Source organism: Neodiprion lecontei, chromosome 1 (assembly GCF_021901455.1).
Source record: "Neodiprion lecontei isolate iyNeoLeco1 chromosome 1, iyNeoLeco1.1, whole genome shotgun sequence".
Taxonomy (NCBI): domain Eukaryota; kingdom Metazoa; phylum Arthropoda; class Insecta; order Hymenoptera; family Diprionidae; genus Neodiprion; species Neodiprion lecontei.
This window is the reverse complement of record NC_060260.1, coordinates 30,714,230-30,735,622: the sequence shown is the minus strand read 5'-3', so window position 1 is coordinate 30,735,622 and position 21,393 is coordinate 30,714,230. Positions and strand designations below refer to the sequence as shown.

Genomic DNA, 21,393 nt, shown 5'->3' with positions numbered 1-21,393 from the left:
GAATCTATTTGAAATTAAAAGTTAGTCGGTAACGTTAGTCTTGATGTGAGGTCACAAGTATTTAGAATACAATCGTTTTTACAAACGTTCAATAGCCAATACGGTATACCTATATTAACACTGGCCATACCAGGCCTGCACAAACGACCGGATTTACTATGGTAATAATAGGGATGTTTGAAGTACCAGTACAGTTAATGTTGAATCGTTTGATACACTTCGATGTACTGTAATTACATGGCCTTTTGAGTTAATAAATTGATAAGGCGCTACATTAGTAAATTATCGCGATTACCAGTTATTTTCAGACGTACGTAAATATCGCGTAAGTTACGTTGTTATTCTCAGATTGTATCATTTTCGAGAAAATGCATTTGCTCCAGAGTAATTACGCGACATCTAGATATAATGTATAGAGAATATTCCTCGCGAAATGGGACAAGTTTCGGCCGATGGTCAACGAAGTTGACGTGCGGCTAGAATCTCATTATTTGTTATCTTGTGAAGAGTCTTCCATAGTTTTGGGTCGCAAATAATTCTTGACGCCCCACAAATCGCGATTTTGAAGGAATTTTCCTTAGGATCTATTCGATTCACTTGAAAATTTTACCGAACACAGTTCGAATTGTGAAAAAAGGCTGGTATCATTGTTGGCCGTCCTTTGTTTTTTTTTTGTACGTCAGCAATATATTTTCGAAAATATTTGATTAAAAATTGACAGTTTTTAAATGTTTTTTTCCAACAACTTGAATTGAGTTCAGTAAAATTTTCAAGTGAATCGAGTAGATCCTCAGAAAAATTCCTTCAATAACGATTTTCGAATTATTTGCGACCCATTAAGCTATGGAAGATTCTTCATAAGATGGTAAGGAACGAGACTCTGACTGCTCCGAACGTTAAATTCGTTGACCATCGGCCGAAACCCGTCCCGTTTCGCGTCGAATAATAACCCATAGGTTTAATTGCAGATCTAAACTTGAATACGTGACTTGCAATGTACAAGGTCGTGGTTTTAAAGTAGGTTTAAAAATTGCTTGCATAGTTTATTATACATATATTTATCCTTACTTATTTACAAATTTTACATTTTACATGGTTACGATAATAATATGACAATTACAATAGTATGATTTATAATGTATTTATTTATGTATAATTATGTGTATATATATATATGTGTGTATATATATATATATATAAATACAGATGTGTGTGTATATACATACATACCCATGCGTACGTAGTGATAATAATGTATATAGAAACAATGTTTGACACGATTTTGGCGGGTAAAATGGCTAGGATATGCCGTCTGACTCGTACATAAAAATCTGAACATTCACACGGATATACATTCTCCCTATTAAATCGATTCAAATTAGTTTGATCTAATTCTTAATTTTGCACATTTTCATTCACGCATCCTCCAATTTGCCACGTTACCTTATGCCTATGTAAAATACAAGGATCAATTGCTATACAATTCAATCAATAGGCAGTAGACCTATCTGCAAGTACTTATCAAACAATCAGACACAACGCTACGGTAAAAATGATGAATAAACTGACTTCATTAGTGACGTACACTTTTCAGCACTCAAAATTTCTATCTGCGCATTTACTTTCGTTTGTTTGATTATTTTGCAGAATTCATTCTTCAACTATCAATGATAACACGTTAAATGTGCCAGCCAGCGCATATACTACAGAAATATACTTTGTTTTTTAAATATTTTAGTAAAGTATAAATAGTGAAACTACAATATTAATTTTCACACTAAAAATGGCCTAAATAGAAATGGGGATATAATAATTGTAATAACTTATATAAGTATGAGAATTGTTGATCGATGATTCTGTAGAATATCTTGTGTTAATATATAAGCACGAGTAAAATTAATTTTTAAAACAATAATAGAGCTACAATCTTTCAAGTTAATTTGAATAGCTAAATTGATAAATTCTTTGGCTCAAAGAAACTTCGACATTTTTTGTTACTCGCATAGTTTGCGCTCCCTCCCCTCCACTCCATCCGCATTAATGATTTTTATTTTTTTTTTACTAATTAATATTCTTTCTTTTCATTGCAAGCAAAAATCTTGCCGTAGTATGTTATTTTTAACTATCGTCGGGCATCTAAGCTGACTAATATTTTGGAGATATCTAGAATTTATGAGTAAAACATAAAAATCTCACATTTAATAGTGTAATATAATAATTAATAATATTATTAATAAGTATAATTCTTATTTTGAGATTTTATTTCTACACACATACTCATACACTGACTTTTAGTAGGTTGAGAACCGTACCATAGCTTGGATTAACTAACAAACGCACAGTCACACTTAGTGTCATTGAGCTGCTCTTATTACATCTATGTTGCTTTTTTATTAACACTAATACGTAATCTTAAGGACAATTAACTAAAAGAATCTAATTAGAATGGCTTTTGTGATATGAGTTACTCATCCCGAAATGAGCAGCTACTTTTGGACGTACGTGCCAAGTACCGTTCGACCACTCAGAGCCTAAAGCAATAAAAGGAGAAATTTTTTCAAGTATGTGGCAGCAAATATCTATGTCTTTCCAAATTTAAAACTGATAATTTTACTCTTCAATTCACAAATTATTCATTTGACATATTTAATTGGATTTAAAATTAATAACTTGGTAAATAATCACAATTACAGTAGTTTACCGCATGTTAATCATAAATTTGAATAGCGGTAAATTCAAGTGTTAATTTTGAATTAATATCTCAACATATATTATGAAAATGTAATTTTTTTTCTAATCATTGTTAAGTTGAAACATTACGTAGATATATAATTTTAGCACTGCATTTTAAACACAATTATCTTACTTTTGCGATCAAGACCTGAGAAATATTATACTAGTAATCGAGAGATGAATTTAGAATGCCCATCAGTTGTATATCCATTATTTGCAGCATTTGATTGCAAACACATAACATAATGTTATCTTTTCGTGAGATGTAAGGAAAATGATTATAGTTATATTATGGGTACTTTCTCCTTTTATATCTATCGGCAAAAGTGATAAACGTGCGAACGAAATATATCAAGTGGCCTAAGTTAGTTTCCTTTTCATCAAATTTCAAAGTAACAAACACAGTACAGAAAGTAAACATAATCACAGCTGAGTTGGCAGGCAGGCAGGCAAGCAGACAAACAGACAAACAGACAGGCAGACAGACAGACAGACAAACAGGCAGGCAGGTGGGCGGGCATTTGGGCAGGCATGTGTTTCGCACCATCGCAGTTAGATTTTGATGAACATTTTTGATTCATTCATTATTTTTTGCTTGCTTCTTGACCTGCTGTACGGCCCCATGGCAGGCCGAGTAAGTCTTAAACATAATCATTGGTTCCGGGACTTGTTAATGGTTCCTGAGCCTGTTTGGAAACAAATAATTTAAATTTTACAATGGTTGAAGTAACAAAACTTACAATTCATCTGGTAAATGACATTGATGTTTCGCTTTGATAACAATAGTAATTGACTAATTGAAAGAACCTTATTTTCATGTTGAACTATGACAATAGCTTCAAATTATAAATTATGCTGCAGTTGCTAAGTGTCATAGATACATTTTTTCCAGAAAAATCCTGCCACAACATTTCATACCTATATGTATATATTAAGAATGATTCGTCGAAGTTGGTCATGGTAAAAAAATTTTTTATTGAGTATTTAAATGGTTGCAACGTTTCGATCGGGTATGGCCAATCATCTTCACACAATAATTATTAACGATCCTACGAGCTTAAAGTGTTATTGTCTCGCGACGTCAGGAGGAAGCCTGAAGATGCTTGGCCGTAGCTGATCGAAACGTCGCAACCATTCAAATAATCAATAAAAAGATATTTTACCATGACCAACTTCGACGAATCTCTTTAAATATTTAACCACAGTGGTCACTAATTTCAAACACCTATATGTATATAGTTCAAATTCTTGATGATAAAGCTTACCTCTTCGCCAACTGTTGTAGCAGGAAGTGGGAAACGGTTTTTTTCCAAACTAAATTGATCTTCAGTTGTTTTTCTGTACACGGGATTGTCAAAGTTCATGCTTGTGACATTGCGATGTAGGTAATGCCTGTAGCACAAAAAGGCTACAAGAGCCGGTACAGCAAGGCCAACTGTTACCACTCCTATTACAATTCCAGCCACTATTCCACGATCTGTGTTTTCTTCGGAAAAGCCAGCTCCTCCGTTGCCATCTGTGCCATTTGTTGGTCCTGTTATAAATTCGTATGGTTAATCTTTAATATTATTGCAACAACTATTAAACATAAATCTGATTTTTACTGGACTTGTTTGGGTGTTATGATTTATTTTCAGACAATTCACATAGAATATGAATCGATAAGCTCTATAAAAGAGGTCTTTGTTTTTAGAAAACTGAGACTTGCTGACTGGTAAGAAAAGCTTACAAACTTGCGAATGGAAATTGGGAATTCTAATTGGCATTACTGATTGACGATAGTAGTAATGACAGCAATTGGTATAAGAATCAAATCACAGAATGAGGGGTAAAGATAGTAAGTTGTTCATAAGATTAACAAGTTCACTAATTTTAATGTTATTTCTCAAATTGTGAATTTGAGTGAATGCTCATACCAATGTGTATGGATAAACCATGCACATGCATCATGCTGCATTTCTATAGCCCAATGCTGAATCAATCTGATTCATGCACCTCGTTTTAGCAACAAAATCAAATTTAGAAAACATTGAATATTACCAACATTCTCAATAAATGGCCTGAGCTCATTTCATGAAATATAGTGATGAATAGCCTTTATATGAATTTCAAGGTTTTATGGAGCGATTTCTGAAATAACTATCTGTATACTACATAACTGAATCGTAATTTGTAGAACATTTTGTGTAACTTTTTATTTGATTGTCACCACAATAAGTTTTCTATCGTTAGCCAAAGTTCTTTGACATTGAAAACCATGAATTTATTGAACTCAATCAATTTAATCGGAATTTCGCTAATTTGGTTTCTCTTTAGTTTTTCTTACGGTATAAAACGATATACAACTAAGAAATACAAAGTTAAAATCTGAATGTGCATAAATTTTGGAGGTAAAAATTATAGGCGTATGCTGATGCATAGTTTCAATGATGGAATCAAGAAGCATGTTTGTACAGTTACACAGCAAGACATTGATAATCACATCAGATATCACAATATATTATCGATCCATCTACATACCTACAATGACTTAATCTAGAGTTGGAATAAAAAAAAAAAAAAAAAAGGAATGAAAAGTAAATGCTGAGACGTTATTATAGAATCTTTGTGACAGGGGATTATTTACAAAACACTTTTTTTAGGTGATCTGTATTAAAAAAATGCTGTAAACTACCCAATTGCATACTTACTACTTGAACCTGTGACCTTGGGAGGTTCAAACCTCTTGAATGGCACCGTGACAGCTTGGGTGGTTGGTGCGACTGTTGTCGTTACTGGAATACCCCATTTTCATGCAACATCGATGCAAACGTAAACAGTGAATATTTATAAATATCAAATTTTACGAATTAAAAATAAATTCTTGCACCCCTTGAATGAAATCCAATACAAAGAAATAATAAAACCAATGGATAGATGAGACGTAATGATAATCCGTGGCATTCACACCAGCCCTCATTAGTAAAGTTCTAATTTTTGTCACGCCATGGGTGGTGATGAAAATGATACGGATTACTTTGATTCTAAAAATAAATCTTCAAGCTTGGACTAACTGGACTCAAAAACGCTAAGTGTTATCTTGGAAAAAGAAAAGGAAAAAACAGATCCGAGGAACGTGATGAAGCGAAGCATTGAACTTCCAAACAATTTTGAATAATGATGAGATACTGTCACAATGCCCAGTATCAATCATAATCTTTTTCTAGATACGGCACACAATCTAGCATTCCCAAGCAATAAGTTGTTGCCAGCTATTTGTCTGCAAAGTTTCATTGTGACTTACCATTCTCGACACACATGAGACCATCGGGTAAAAGCCTGAGCCCGTCTGGACAAGCACAACTGAGAAGAGGGGATTTTGCACTGATCTTTGGTGCTGGTAAGCAAAGGTGACTACAGTGCCCATTTACTGCCTGACACTGATTTTTTCCATCAGGTTGCCTATACGGATGATACACGTGTACAGCCATTGGGTGTTGAACAGACCTCACAGAAGTTATCGCCTCAACTTCTTTGCCGGTGAATTTGTTTGCTTTAAAAATAGCTTCTTTATCCCAATCTGTCCAGAAAATGTAATCTTCAAACGTTGTAATGCTGAACGGATGCCTGAGAATATCAGGCGAGTATAATACAGTCCGTCTCCCAGATCCGTCGTAGTTGCAAGAAGCAATTTTGTTCAATTTTGCATCTACCCAATATAATTTCTTTCCAACTAAATCCAACGTTAAGCCGTTTGGCCATCTCACTTCGGTTCCTACGATGATCTGTTATTAAACGTAAAATTATTAATAAAATCTATACACATATGTTGCAGGAAGCTTCTGTTTGAGGGACTACCTATTTAGTCAGAGGAATCTTACCGAACGGTGTGAGCCATCCATCCCAGCTCTTTCAATTCTAGCATCGTCACCCCAGTCTGTCCAGAACATCCAACCCTCCAGTGGATTGACAGCAATTGCTCTTGGTTCTTGTACGCGATCTTTTATCAGAGTTTTTCTCATGTTACCTTCAAAATTTGCCAGTTCAATTGTATTTTTTTCAGCATCCGTCCAGTATATGTGATTATAAATCCAATCTACAGCAAGACCATCTGATGTGGTTAGATCACGATCAATGACAACAGTTCGTTCATTACCCTCGTCAATAGGAGCTCTGAAACACATTAAGATGTTAAATAGTCAGTCAGTGAGTAATGTTAGTTTATTGTTTTTATTGTAAGATAGAATTGCCAAGCTAAGTATGAAATGTGATCAGTTGCTTAGTACTTACTTATATATTTTCTTATCACTGACATCGCTCCAGAATATCATACCAGTTCGAAAGACGAAATCCAGAGCTGTGGCCATTTTGGTGTTGTTTACAATTGCTGTCATCTCTGGACGGTCGAGTGCTACTTTTCGAATGTCGTGACGTCTAGCAAATAATAAACTTGCATGGCCTTCAGCTGCTTTGCAGCGAGTCAAGTCTCGTGGATCTCTGAGATAACCAGCATCACAACTGCATTTAAAGGTACCCTTTTCATTTTTACAGAACTGCGAACAACTTCCGGGCTCCAGACATTCGTCGACATCTAAATTTTAAGAGCAAAGTTGACAGTGTCAAATCAACGACTTTTCATAATGACTACTCTTAAATGTGAACTTATTTTCGTAAGTTTCAATTGGCGACTTAGATCTTACCATCACAAGTTTGATTGTTTATTAATCTGTAGCCATTTCTACATTCGCAGCGGAAACCAATTGGAAGGTCAACACATATCTGTGAACAGCCACCGTTGTTAACAAGGCATTCATTTTTTTTACATAGATCTAGCGGCTCATCTTCCCATCCCAGACAATCAGGTTTTCCGTCGCACAAACTGCTCAGTGGTATACACGAGCCATGACCACAATCGAACTGTTTCAACGGGTCACAAACAACGTCTGCCGCTGTACAGTTTTTTTCATCAGCACCATCCGGACAGTTTTTTATTCCATCGCAGAAGAAACGCCCTGTCAAATAAATAATTGGCAAACGATTTAATATGCTAGTTTACACGTTCAACAACCAATTGAATCAAACAAACTGTAATTGTATTTAGTATGTGGCATTTGTGAAAGACAACCTTGCCGCAACTTAATTTTCTGAACGACATTGTGTCATGTATAATATTTCTACCAAATAATAATTTCTCATGAATGATACAATCTACACTTTCAGCTAAAACTTAGCCATCTATTTCTACACATGTTTACCTGAAATGCAGCTGCGATCTGAGCACTGAAACTGGTCTGGTCTGCAAGTGACTGATCCACAATTACTGGGAGATTCATCAGCGCCATCGGGACAATCTCTACCGCCATCGCAAACCCAACTCTGACGTATACAAGTGATGTGGTCATCACATGAGAATTCGTGAACTCCACAATGGTTCATTTTGTCTTTAGGTGGTCTATCTGTGCATCCCATTTCGTCAGAACCATCAGGACAATCTGAATCTCCATCGCATCGCCACCGTGATGTGATGCAGTAACCCTTTGCGCAGGTGAACTGTGTATCAGGTTGACACGTTGATGGTTGGCAGTCTTTTTCATCACTTCCGTCTCCACAGTCATCGTCATGATCACAGACCCAGTGCCGCTGAATACAGTGCTTGTTGTCACAGGTGAATTCATCGGCACGGCAGGTATTATCTAAAGTTCAAAACAAAGTTGTTTTTAGTCCATCTTTCTAATTTGCGTATCCACTGAGGAAATGATTTTGAACGAACTTAAAGTTCAAGTATGATTATATCACAGATCGTATGAATCATGAGCCGTTGAATATTGAAGGCTTACAAAATTACATGTTCTTTGCTTGTGCCCAGCAAGCTTTCTATAATGTCAAATTTTTTCCAGTAGTGAATTAGATTCAGCATTTAAAACATTGGCAAATAATTAATAGCTCATCCAGCTAAAGCTTTGCCAGTATTTAGGCTGGCCTGAATCAGTGGAGCATCTTTGTGAAGAATTATAATGAGGCCTTGAGGACTCTTTTTACAATTAAAAATTTATGCCTTAAAATCAATTTCAAACTATACAAATTTCAGGAATAATTATATATAGAAGCGAACAATTTATCATTAATGTGAATACTCTTTGTGAAGACGTTTTCAAGAATATAAAAGCAAATCATTACTACATTTTACTAGAATTTGGATTTAAAAAAACGTGGTAAGATTTAAATTCTGGATGATCTCTCGGATTAATGTTGAAGAAAAAAATTCATGAAATTCGGTACGAAGTTTTGCTACTTTAGATCTATACTATTTGTGAGCCCAAACATCATTACTACACGCGGACATAGTATGATACGAGTGTATTCTTACTTGCAAAAATATTGAACATTTTCAAGGATACGTGGCGGCACCCTGATCTTGAAATATTCATAGGCAAGTCACTTTTGACCCTTGTCATGTGTATGGAAATAAAGGAACCCGAAAGATGATCCATTATTTAAAAGTTGGAGGAAGTTTTTTTTATAAATATAAATATACCGGGTGAGTCAATGACAAATTCGTATTCACGGATTTTTTGAAACTAGCATCAGTGGCAAGAGGTATGGCTACGTTTCAGTTGACTCACACTGTATATTGCATGTACTACTCACACAGTAGTAAAACATCAACTAGGTACGTGAAAAGAATCACAATAATGGGAGGTATAGGAATTATATACATGTACTAACGTATAAGGAATTTACCTATATTAATTGGGAACGGGAACTGATATGATTGCTTTGAAAGTTGAGGAAAATTAGAATTTAAAAATTCATATGTAATAAAGGAAGCAAGGGATCCAGAAAGGATCATGTTTTGAAAGCAGTGAGGCAAATTGAGAGGATATTGAGGGTCGCTAAATAAAAGCACAATAGATATATTTAAGAAATATTTAAAACTACAGAATAAGGTAGGACATATCTCTCGATGCGGTGAAAATCAAAAAGAAGTGCAACCGAGGTGACATATATATGCAAATAACGTTAGAGCATAGTATCTGCTCGTTTTCTGCCCGAAAATACAAATGCATCGGTATAATTCACGTAGATGATTATGATTTCCGTGTATATGATAATCTGTCCGCATGCGATGATAAAAATAGTCCCATTTTCTGTTTAGTACGATTTTCCAAGCCTAAAATTGATTCATGCAGCTGATATGCAGGGGAGGATGAAAAATAACCGCGTGCTATGTTACTTGAGTGTAATTGTTGAAGGAATAAGCACAATAGGTGTTTTAAACAAGTAGAAAATTGTTGTACAATATATTATTATCAATGACAAGCACAAGCTTACGACTAAACAATATTAAATCAAATATATATAAATCAACATATTTTCTACAGTAACAGGCGTGATAAGCGATTTATAAAAGGACTTGTAAGAATGCAACTCCACCAGATCTCAGGGATAAGCTTACTGCAGTCAGTCTCGTCCGAACGATCCATACAATCCGGGTGATCATCGCACATCCAGGTCAATGGTACACACTGTCCGATGCTTCCGCGACACGTGAATTGTTCAGCAGTGCAATTCTTGCTTCCTAAAAACGGCGAGGGCGGGGATTATAAAACAACAAGTTAGATACTCGTGTGAAATAGTTAGAGATGAAACCATGTGAAAACACAGGCAAATATTCATGCGGGATCGTCAGTTTGACAATGAACGGATTATTCGCGAAAGTCGAACCGAAAATGACATGACACCAGTTCTTCGCTTTTCACAACGATGAACGTAGATTGCATTTCAACACGAAATTTCACCATTTTTAACAAGCTTTTAAATCGTAAGAAGAAACTACGATAATATCAAAATATTGTGACCACGTAAGGAATTATAATCTGGAACAAGAGTTTAATAACAGATCGAGTGAAAGGTTTACGATTATAAAGTTCATTCGGGTACAACAACCTTCGATAATTACATGCAGTTAAATATATCGCGGATAGTGAAATTACAAGGAAATATATGCAATCTACGCTCTACGTGAATGGGCTGTGTGCAAAAAGCGCAGTAATTGTACTTTAAATATTTTTCGTCTTGTTCCTGAGTACCAACGTTCTCTGCTTCAGGTCAACCGCTTCTAGAGATATGTCACCACCTCCAGGAACATCCTAGATCAAACTTACTTCGACAATTTTTCTCATCTGACCCATCAGCACAGTCTTCATGGTTATCACAGACCCAGACATTAGTTATACAGACTCCAGGACTGCACTCGAACTCCCTTTCGGAGCACCGTCGAATCCCTTTTCGTGACATTTATTAGTTATTAATCTTACCTCAGATGCGGAATTTTGTTTAGCACAGTAATTGTTACAACAAAGAAAATATTTACTTCAAATCGAATTTTATGCTTATACGTTCTTGTACCGTTTCTCTCGCGTTTTTTTTACACAACCGCCGTTTTATAGTTCGCGGGACAAAAACAAAAATTACACAAATTCAACCGATGTTGGAAATAATTTAATCGCGAAGTTGCACAATGACTACATAAATAAGTTTACCCTGTAAATATTATTTTCTGCTGGAGACAAGTTTTCATCGGTTGTATTACTAAGTATTCCGGGAAAGAACGTGGCAGTAGTTTTCAGCTTCGAATTCATAATGTCGTTAAAAATGGTTCGTTATATATGCTAACCGTGCGAAACTCGCCTTTATGCGTAATCCAATGCGTGTAAAATCAATTCCTTAAATCACAACTAGAATGTGATCGATTTGTATTTCTCTCGAGTAATCGGGTGATATTAAAAATAACGATGTCAATGCCATAGTAAATCTAGTTCTAAACACGTATACAAAATTTTCATCGTGCACTTGGATTATAACGGAAATAGCAAGTGATTAAATCTCATAAGTGCAGCAGGCGGCGATGGCTATAATCTTTAATCGTATGAATTGTGATCACCAGCTACTTAGTAGACAATTTGTCATTATCGTTATTGGATAAAAATGACGAGGTTTTCTCGTACCTGTCTACGTAAAGCGATATGTCAGCAACTAATGTCACCATTCATTTATGCCCAGTTTAGTAAATAGTGTAGACTTTGTTTCCTTGTCAAAGGCAATGACGACGCGATGATGAGACGAACACTTTTCCTTGTTGCCAGCAGTATGTAGATAATTAAAGTTACACATTTTTTCCCCGTGAAAGTACGGAACAGGCATGTATACGTAAAGTTATATGCAACAGTGATTGATTATACAGCGACCTGGGGTCGTGAAAAATGATTTCCTGTAAGGAAAACTGGTTACACAATCAAGTCAGATAACTGGCGCCCCGTCGCTTATCGGAGCGTGGCGATATGCAAATGGTTTAATTGACATGTCACGGTTACCCCGCATTGATGAACGTTACAAATGATAGGTAACAAGTTTCGCAAAGATTACCGACGCCATTTCTGGTCTATCAAAAACCAATGAATAGGTCATGAGCGTGCGGATTCTGCAAACATTAATTTACCAGCAAATTCTGTGCTAATATTGATCCTCGTTTTAGCTGCCTGCTGCATTCGGAAACTGACTTCATGGACCATCTGAACTTGGTGTGTAAGCGAAACAGCGAAGCATATAGCGATGTAAGTATATGTGTATTTCCAGCACGAAAACCATCTGATTTAAATATTCACTCGATACAATTTACGTTAGTTTTAAACAGAGTTCGCTAATCTTGGATAATAAAACTTTTTGTGTCAATTTAGACTTCGTAGAAAATGATTCGAATGCCCATATTTGCCGGTGTATAGAAAGCTTTTACGGTGTCAAGTTATGTATTATATACCGTGACAGTGACAGAGTCGGAACATGTTTATAAAACGTTTGAAAGTGTTATATACACCAGGATGTAGATTTAATCCGAATGGGAATCTGGTAATACGATATAGTCCTCAATTCAATACCTTTGAGAATATAATATACCGTCGGAAGTGGGGTGTCAATCAAACTTCTTTTACTGGTATGGACGTTTTTGAATTTGAAAGTTATTGAGGAAAATTCAGCAGATCTTTCAGAGAGTCAGATGTGGTAAAGATACAAATTGAAGAATAGTCGCGACGCGTTCGACTTCATGACAAGCTAATTGCCAATTTTAATCTTAACCGACGACTCCGATGAGATGGGCCAGTGGAAAAACTTAAAGGCCCTTGGAAGTCGCTGTATTGGGTGTTTTGAGCTCTAGATCCGGTATGACAGCATTTGGAACGCGGCCAGGGCCCATGCAAGACGCGCGCGAGGAGAATTTTTGCATTGTCAAGTTACCGAGAGAAAATAGCGTTCGAGCTCTTCGAAGAGCTGCAAACGGCGATTGGACATCTCGTTTGTCTTGCAAGGTTAGACGTTTAATCTCCAAGATAATCTCCGGCACGTGTGGGACTACATTGGTAAAAACGATCGACGAGGTAACTGGTCCGAAAACGAGTAGCTAGCTTTCTCGGTTGAACCCAAAGCCCTTTCGTCGGGGTTAATAGTGCAGAGTTCGAGACAACCTTGGATATAGAAAGTGCAAGAGGCATCGGTCGTATATTTTAGCATATGGAACACGTGTGTATATATAAATTTGTCCGTGCAGGTGAATTTTTGTCGTCAGCAAAGGCTGTCGAACGTTTAACGAGAATTTCCTCCTCAGGTCAGCGGGTTAGGGTATACGTGGACAGCATCGTAGTGCCCGGATCGACAGAGTAACGAAAGAAGAGCTGCGTCGCTAATTACGTCCGGCAATTGTCGAACTTAACTGCATCGGGTATAACGATTCTAATTAATGGTTCTCAATGCAACGCGGATAATGATATTATTGATTTAATGATATTTTAATACCAATTCTCGTTTGTTTATCATCTGTATTTTTCTTGCACCTGCAAATATATGAGTGGCAGATTCTGGAATCTATACGAACGATAAAATTGCCACAGTTTTGAGTGCTTTATGCGCATGACAAAATGGATGATTTTTTTTTTTAGAGACTTCTTCGTCCTTTCGATGTGAATCTCTTTGGATTTACGGGGCTCCATGAATTAAGGACGCTACTTTTCAAGCTGAACGATGACTTGCATTACCTGCCGGATGCTGTATTCATCCTGCGTATTTTCGGAGGCAGTGAATATAAGTGCAAGCATATTGTAAAGTGGATAATTCTTCCCGAAAGTTTTCTATCTACATTGAAGTGGTGAGTTTCTACGAAATTATATATACCAGCCGATTAGCAAATAATCCGCATGCATTCTACAGAAGTCGATTTTCGGCTTTCCAAACTTCAAATGGTACGGAATCCGTGGTTAAAGAACTGTAGCTCGGGTGCTCAGGATTTATCGAAAGACCAGAGGTACAAATCCACGGGGGAATTGTGAAGTACATAAATTTGTAACCAATAAAGTGACGGGGGGGTTGAAATAGTTGTTGTAACCTGTGGCTTCAGGCCTGAGGGATAGATTCTGGGCTCCATAAAGTTTTCGATATAGGGGGCCGTTTGATACGGATTTTAACAGTCGGAGAGTTACGGAAACTGCTTTACTGTAGGTATGACTTGTACAAGTTTGACATGAGCAATCGTCGAGTTCCTGAGTTAAACGTTGAGCTGAACGTCTGTTAATTTATTTTCCACCGTTTAGCAAATGCAAAAATCTTATCGAGTCTGCGCGAGTGTTCAATTTGCAGTTAGATAACTTCTAAACTAACGGAAATATCATTGTTGTGCCACGGGAAGATTATGAAAGCTGCTGACGAACAAAGACGGAAGTTTTATTATCTATCAAAACTACGACGTGAATGTTGTATAGCGTATATATGTACACATGAATATAGATAATAACGCAACAGCGTCGAAATTTTTGTACGCATTTTACTACGTTCTAGAATTAATTTTTCTACCGCTTGAAAGGGGATCAAAGACAAGACTGGAACTGGAGCGAAAAACTTTGAAAATCCGATAACCCCGTGAAACCAATGAGGCAATAACTAACTGTCAAAGATCAGTTCGCTGACTGCAACTCGTGCTCCATAGTTGAGCGGATATATCGTCTAGCTTCGGGTATCGGCATTGGTCACAAATTATTTAAAATGTGAAGGATCTTTCACTCGACAGACGGCAGGCTAGCTCAAACCGTAATTAATTTCGTAGGACTGAATAAATTCCCGTAAAAAATTTATCACGTTTTCGTCGTTTGAGAAAAGTTACTCACCTTTGAAGTCGCAATTTTTAAACTACTTCGTATAGATAGAGTAATCATACATTCATATTATATAACTGATAACGACACGTAGGCGGGTGATTGAAAAGATTACCGACGAAATCGAAAAACTTATCGAAAAAAATTTCATTCCGTTTAGACAGGTGACCCTTCGAAATCTTACGTGTAATAAATGGTTCAAGATCTTGGCTAGGTTGAACATTGTCTTTTAATATCAATCAGTGTCGTCGCATCAATGTTAACCATTTCCTTATTATGCTTTACTACATCGCATACGTCAAGACTTATCTCGTGCATATTGCGCCTTCATCGAATGGGCATTTGTATAAAACTTTCGCAATAACGAGTGTGTATATTCAGAAATTAGAATAGGTCAACGGTGAAGGCGATGTCAGCGTTGTTTGATAATCGTTCACGACGCAAATATAATTCTAGCCCGTATTAATGAGGCGACAATATGGATGATATATATATATATATGTATATATATATAAAACATATATATATATATATATATATATATATATATATATATATATATATATATATATATATATATATATATATATACTATAATCATGATCGTGTCTTGACGCACCGGGTAGTGTGCACTTTCAGACACGTGCGCCAAGTACATTAACAAAGTTTCATACTGGATGAGCCGAGATAGCAGGATAAGACCGACATTATACGCGGAGCATTATAGCATTTCCTGCAGCCCCGTCTTATTACTTTATGCTGCATTCAAAGATTAATTCCTCTTACGCAGCACTTGGCTGTTCGTGTCAGCGGGACGCAAAGACGTTTAAAATTATAAGTACGTAGATATAGAATGTCGTTTCGAACGTATTACCCCTGCGAAACACGGAGTTAAATTATTGAACGGTTTGCATATAGTTAATATACCGTAAAGCAACACGTTATTAGCCATATAACTTGACTGACTAATTGTAAATGAAAATATTATCAGTTCTTTCTTTAAAGATTACAACAAATACTGGCTCCCGGGTTATTAAACTTTTTTCAACTTTCAGCTTTTACGATACAAACTTTTCCTGTGCCGCTGTGTACAAAACTTCGATTATTACGTACACGACGAATGCGAAATCTGTTAGCATACAGAAGCGAACCGCTTTTCATTTGCGAATTTCTAATAAATTCAACATTATGAACAGGGAGTAGATATTAGTTCAGATAGCAGAATTTTAATGAAACCTGCCGGATATGTGCGATTGAAAATGGTGTTTCTTTTTCATGACACAAATATGGCTTCATTCGGTAAAACATTTATAAGTTGTATAACTTACGTCGTAAAGTAAGACTGTGTTTACTGCAAATAATTTTTTTTCACCCAAATACACTTTGTAAATTGAACAAATCGTTTTTCTGTGTGTACAATCGCTCATATTGTTTGTTCTTGAATCATTTATTTGCAGCGAAAAATAGAGGGTAAATCGATTATGCTTAAACTTATAAGCCCATTCAACTTTCGAGTCAGATAATCGTTGAGTAACTATTTGAGATTGAATTGCTGCAATTTGTTCAAAGAGAGAAACACGTTCAAGGCACCGAAAATTCATTACTTCAATTAATTCAAACGCACAAACAAAGACTCTTTGTAAAGGATGAAGGAAAGCTTGCGCGCAGAATTTGCCATTTTCTCTTTTTTTCTAACAATCTTTGCTTTGCTTCGCAATGCTTTTCATTCCGGTTCTTTTGAATACCAAAAAAAAGATTAAGAACAAACCAACGAGCGCAGCCAGCGTCCCCCCCCCCTGCCCCAAATAACACGATGCAAAAAGTTGTACGCGATTGTAATTATGAAAAATACTCACGGCAGATGCTGGGGTTTTCGTCGGATCCATCGGGACAGTCGTTCTCGCCATCGCATTGCCAGTTTTTGAGAATACATCGGCCATTGGTACATCTGAACTCCGCGTCGGTGCAAGCCTTGGTAGCTGTAACATTCGTTTTCTCGTCAAAGATCAGTGCCCCGTTCAATGTTTGACAGACGTCAAAGATGATCACGAAACACCAGAGCGATGAAAACATGAGCCAATCTCTTTTTCGCGGCATGTTTTCGATCCCCCGTGACTCCCAACCCTCCGTATGAAAAATTTGTCAATTATCTCGAGAATTTGAAGAACGGTATAGCGGGAACGTCGGTCAATGTCTCTGTCGGAGAACCACGGAGGCTGCGGATGATCTCTTGGACGGAATCGGCGAACCTCGCGCGGAGCCAGTCTCGGATGCTGTAAACTCGCGAACGCGGCAACTCCACTCTATATATACCAGTCTTCCGCCGATCAAGGGAACGATTATCAGGCGAGGGGGGCGTAGCGGAAGAGAATGTGCGTTCCATGAACGGTGGTCGAGTGATCCGAATCGCGTACGCGGGTCAATCAATCCGTCGAACGGCGACTTCGTGGACGAAGCGATAATAGCTGGGCAAAGAGTCACCGATTCTTCGTGAGTTTAATTCTTACATGTAACTCACGTGTCAGTTGCAGAACCGAGATGAAAAATACTAACACTGATATATAATTTTAAACCATTGCGAAAATTTTCGTAAATTGGACTTAGGATAAAGCCGGATGTAGAACAAAGAAGTGTTTGATGCTTGAAACTGATGCGAAAATTTTTATTCAAAAATTGAATTGAATTGAGGTAATATGTGTATATTTGTCATTCTCAATTAGAGTGCAACTCCGGTCTCTCTATAAGATATTAAGCAGAACTTTTTGGTGTACGATGACAAAATATCACGAAAATGAGACAGAATATCAGACAGGCATTAATTAAAATCCGTTGCATGAAGGGCAGGCGATGAAAATGTCTGAGACGGATAAAAGAAAGAGGAGAGTGAGGGATTCCTATGTATTACATAGTTATACATCTATATACATATTCTCGGGAGAAGAGGAAAAATGTTATAAGAAATTTCTTTTCGTCGCATTTTTCTTGTACTTCAATTTTTTTTTTATTCTTCTTTTTTCTTTTATTATTTGTAGTCTGCCTCGCAGTGCGATGAGAGAAATAGAAAGAGTCCTGCGTAGGTATTCCCTAAGACGAATAGCTATAACCATAATATATTTATTCAGGAGGGATGGACGGACGCGTATATATCGTTTCTTTTTTAAATTCTCGTCATTTCGCAGTTTCATGTTTTTCATACCGGTGGTTTTTGAAGCCTGGGTGTTACGCAGTCATGAGACTTTATAGGCGAAAAGATGAAGGCGACGACAACATTGGCGAGGCAATGTAATGGCGCGATTCGAAGTAAGTGGAACAGAAGGACGATAACTAGGCATCCAGAGGGGGAATAAGTCAGGCCGAGAGGCAAGATTGGAGTCTTGATCGACGGTGCTGGGCGTATGAAAGCAACATTCTTGCGATCAGATACCCTGAGCCTCCGCTGCGTTTCTATAATCACCGGGTATCCACTTCTCCTCCCGTCACCCTTACCGCCATGCAATTCGCTCCCTCTTTACGCAGAAGCGTTTATACCATACGTAACCATACGGAAGCACGCGACGTGGTCTGATCCATAGACGTCAACGAAGCAGCCTTCTTTCTTGCAATTAATCGCACTTTTTGGCTAACGAGATATAAATCAAGGTGGAGCACTAAAAGAGAACCTGCAGACCTTTTCGGAACTTGTGTGAATTCACTTCAACTTATATACCGGGTGAAATTAGGTGCCTGATGTATCATGGTGTTGAAATCTTTTACTTCAAGTCACTTGAATTCATCCGCTGACGTCGTTTGATCTAACTTTAAATCACGTGGAGTTTGCACTTAATAGTCACATGAATGCATCCTCAAGTTCTGTAAAGAAGTTACACCTTGAACTTATATGAAGTCACTTGAGGTCGTTTCAATTCGTTCGTAGTCGGGTGAATTCACCTCGACTGACACGAAGTATATACCTGTATTCAAAACACGTCTAATCACCTGACATCAAGTCAATATTCTTATCTTACATTGCTCATACAATGATCATGTAAATTCACCTGTGCGATAATAACGATATTTTTCAATTCAGGGAAGTCACTTGAATTCAAGCGCCACGCGTCCAATCGCCTAGGGTAATTTTTATTTTCTTTTTCTCCCCTGAAGCATCGAATTGGACTATCGACCGAGCATATCTATAGTGGACTTCGTGCGTTTCTGCATCGGTTCTTGCTGTATCACGGGTAGAAACGATCTCTGGCTGACTACCTGCGGAACGAATAGGTCTACCTGCAGGTTATATGCGATAGAGAGGATGGTAAACCCGAGGGAGAGATTCCAAGGTGCATTTATTGCACAGAGAACGAAGAGAGAGGGTTCTCCTATTTCGCGAGGGTTGATGTGCAGAATTTGAAGTTATTAACGCTACCCGAGACCTCGAATCCCTTACTCGAGCTCCACGAGGGATGGAGAGGCGAGAGGTCGGGATCTTTGGGGAGCCAAGACGGCATGCCCGGCTTCTTGGAATGAGACATGAACGCCAAGCGAGGGATGCAGGCGACTCGGCTCCTCTCCTCGTCTTCTCGTGTGTCTCGACCGCGATGAAGACCTTATTGCAATTACCGCATGCGACTACGTATGTAACTACACGGTATACAAGTAAGGTCTTGCGCCTGCTCGCAAGAATCTGACATACTTTTGTTCTCTTCCACCTACCGCACCACCAGCACCACCGGCCTCATCCTCATACTTAGTCTCGTCGAGTGTCCTACAAATTCAATGGCCAAACTTGGCAGCGCTTCTCACTGATAAGGACCACCCGTGCCCATTTGCAGCGTTGCGGATGATGGTATACATGGGCGTAAATTTAACGGACCAGCGGACACGCGCTCGAATTAGTGTCTCTGGAAAATTGTTAGCCGTATTTAGGTATGTGCATAGAGACACGGTACTCGTGTAGAAGTCCGATACAACCCGTGCAGACACGGCACAATTAAATTCGGAGAAATTGTGATAGAATCGCACAGGGGGGGATGAAGATGAGGAGGAGGTCAAAATGGCACGTTCTGGCACGATAGCAATTATTGGTACACCCTTGAACTCTGCGGCCTTTGTTCCTGACCGTTTGAAATTGGCGTTCAGGGTAAAACTGAGGGTTTGTAGAAGTAATCAGTTTTTCCTACACCCCGTCACCGCGTCTACCGCGGAAGTGCACCGGCCAATAGATCGGATTAATTAATTAATAAATTAAAGGCTTGCTGAAATAAAAGTGCCAGAATGATAAAACGGAAAGTATATCAGGCTGGGAAAATGACGACCGCCAAGGTTGACAAATTCGACAGTCTATTCTTTCTTTCTGATCCCTGCAGATTACACATTTCGTTTTATCCACTTATAAAGTATATAATATTTATATATACACGTATACACGAATTGGGTGTTGAGCCGTGAAATGTTTTATCTCGAGATTTATTAGCGAATCATTGAACGAGCTGTGCCGAGAAACTCATCCCGAAGTATTGGAGAGAGAGAGAGAGAGAGAGGATTATGGGAATCGAGTGTGCTGTGCAGCGCATCGTCGTCTGGGGTTTATCTAATCCGCGTAGAGCATTACTCGTTTCGTGAACCGCACCGACGGGCTTTCCGAGTGAATCAATAAGGTTCGCAGCGACGATCGTGCGAACTGCGAAACGTGCACGCGGTGTATGCGGGATAGGCCGGCTCGACGCCAATGTTACGACCGCAAATAACCATCGGCTGACCATGCGCTCCACATGCAGTTTACTGCAGCAGCCGACAAGATCTACGGGGCAGCCTTTCACCATAATAATCCGGTATCAACGAACCCAAAGTTGAATTCGCATCGAGTGACTGATGCAACTCGGGCAAACCTTGCTCGCGCGCCCTAGGCTGCGGTGTTACAGCGGCATCAGGGTTCAAGAATTGAGGTGGTGGAGGAGGACCTTCTCTGTTGGGATGAAAACACCGACGAACGGTTTATAAAAAAGGGAAAATAAACACTGACGATGACAGAAGAACAAACGGCGACTCGCCGATAGGACCTTGGGTGCAGCCTGGAGGTCGACTTCCTTCGTATTTTGCGGCTGATGCAATATCGACTGTGCTTGCCGTTCCGTGCATTTTCATTTGTCTTCATAAAAAGCTCGTTGCGTCACAACATGTTGTACTGTTTTTTTTTTTTTGTATTCTTATGCCGTCGTTATTCACACGTGGCATCTATTTAACATATTTAAGTATGTTCAAGAGTTACGCACGCGTCGGCAGTAAATCTTATTCGCGGGTTCAGGTCACCTTTTCATTAGTAAAACAATCAAGAGAATTATTTCTTTAACCGCGAACGAGTAACGGCTCGGTATTTAATATTTAAATATCGAGAAGGGAAATGCAGACGGTAATGAAAATGAAGTGAACGAAAAAAAATCATTGAGAGACTCCTTGGAAATTTAATTTAACTCGAATTTGCAAGCGGTCCGAATCGACCAACCGATGA

At 38.1% G+C, this 21,393-nt stretch overlaps 1 protein-coding gene and 1 long non-coding RNA gene across 8 annotated transcripts in view; one reads left to right on the top strand and one right to left on the bottom strand.

The window, feature by feature from the left end:
- Positions 1–1,018: 1,018 nt before the first annotated feature.
- The window catches only part of LOC107222018 (low-density lipoprotein receptor), a 29,780-nt gene continuing 9,405 nt past the window's right edge, over positions 1,019–21,393 (bottom strand). Inside the window, exons 3-13 of one of the 6 annotated variants that reach the window (XM_046746145.1) lie at positions 16,766–16,888; positions 10,878–10,997; positions 10,169–10,291; positions 7,968–8,405; positions 7,413–7,724; positions 7,003–7,303; positions 6,594–6,885; positions 6,017–6,497; positions 5,424–5,507; positions 3,999–4,267; positions 1,019–3,419 (exon numbers count right to left, since the gene is read on the bottom strand). In XM_046746145.1, coding sequence (XP_046602101.1) covers positions 3,375–3,419; positions 3,999–4,267; positions 5,424–5,507; positions 6,017–6,497; positions 6,594–6,885; positions 7,003–7,303; positions 7,413–7,724; positions 7,968–8,405; positions 10,169–10,291; positions 10,878–10,997; positions 16,766–16,888 — 2,588 coding nt within the window. In that variant the 3' untranslated portion in view covers positions 1,019–3,374. The remainder of the gene's footprint in view (positions 3,420–3,998; positions 4,268–5,423; positions 5,508–6,016; positions 6,498–6,593; positions 6,886–7,002; positions 7,304–7,412; positions 7,725–7,967; positions 8,406–10,168; positions 10,292–10,877; positions 10,998–16,765; positions 16,889–21,393) is intronic. The other 5 variants (XM_046746313.1, XM_015661215.2, XM_015661213.2 and 2 more) reach the window with 5 other exon arrangements.
- On the top strand, positions 4,266–6,061 carry LOC124292915. Of its 2 annotated transcripts, XR_006902873.1 has the most exons (3): positions 4,276–4,570; positions 5,376–5,544; positions 5,940–6,061. It is a non-coding gene; the product is annotated as an uncharacterized LOC124292915 (long non-coding RNA). The 2 variants fall into 2 exon arrangements; XR_006902871.1 differs by lacking the exon at positions 5,940–6,061 and having other exon boundaries at positions 4,266–4,570; positions 5,376–5,748.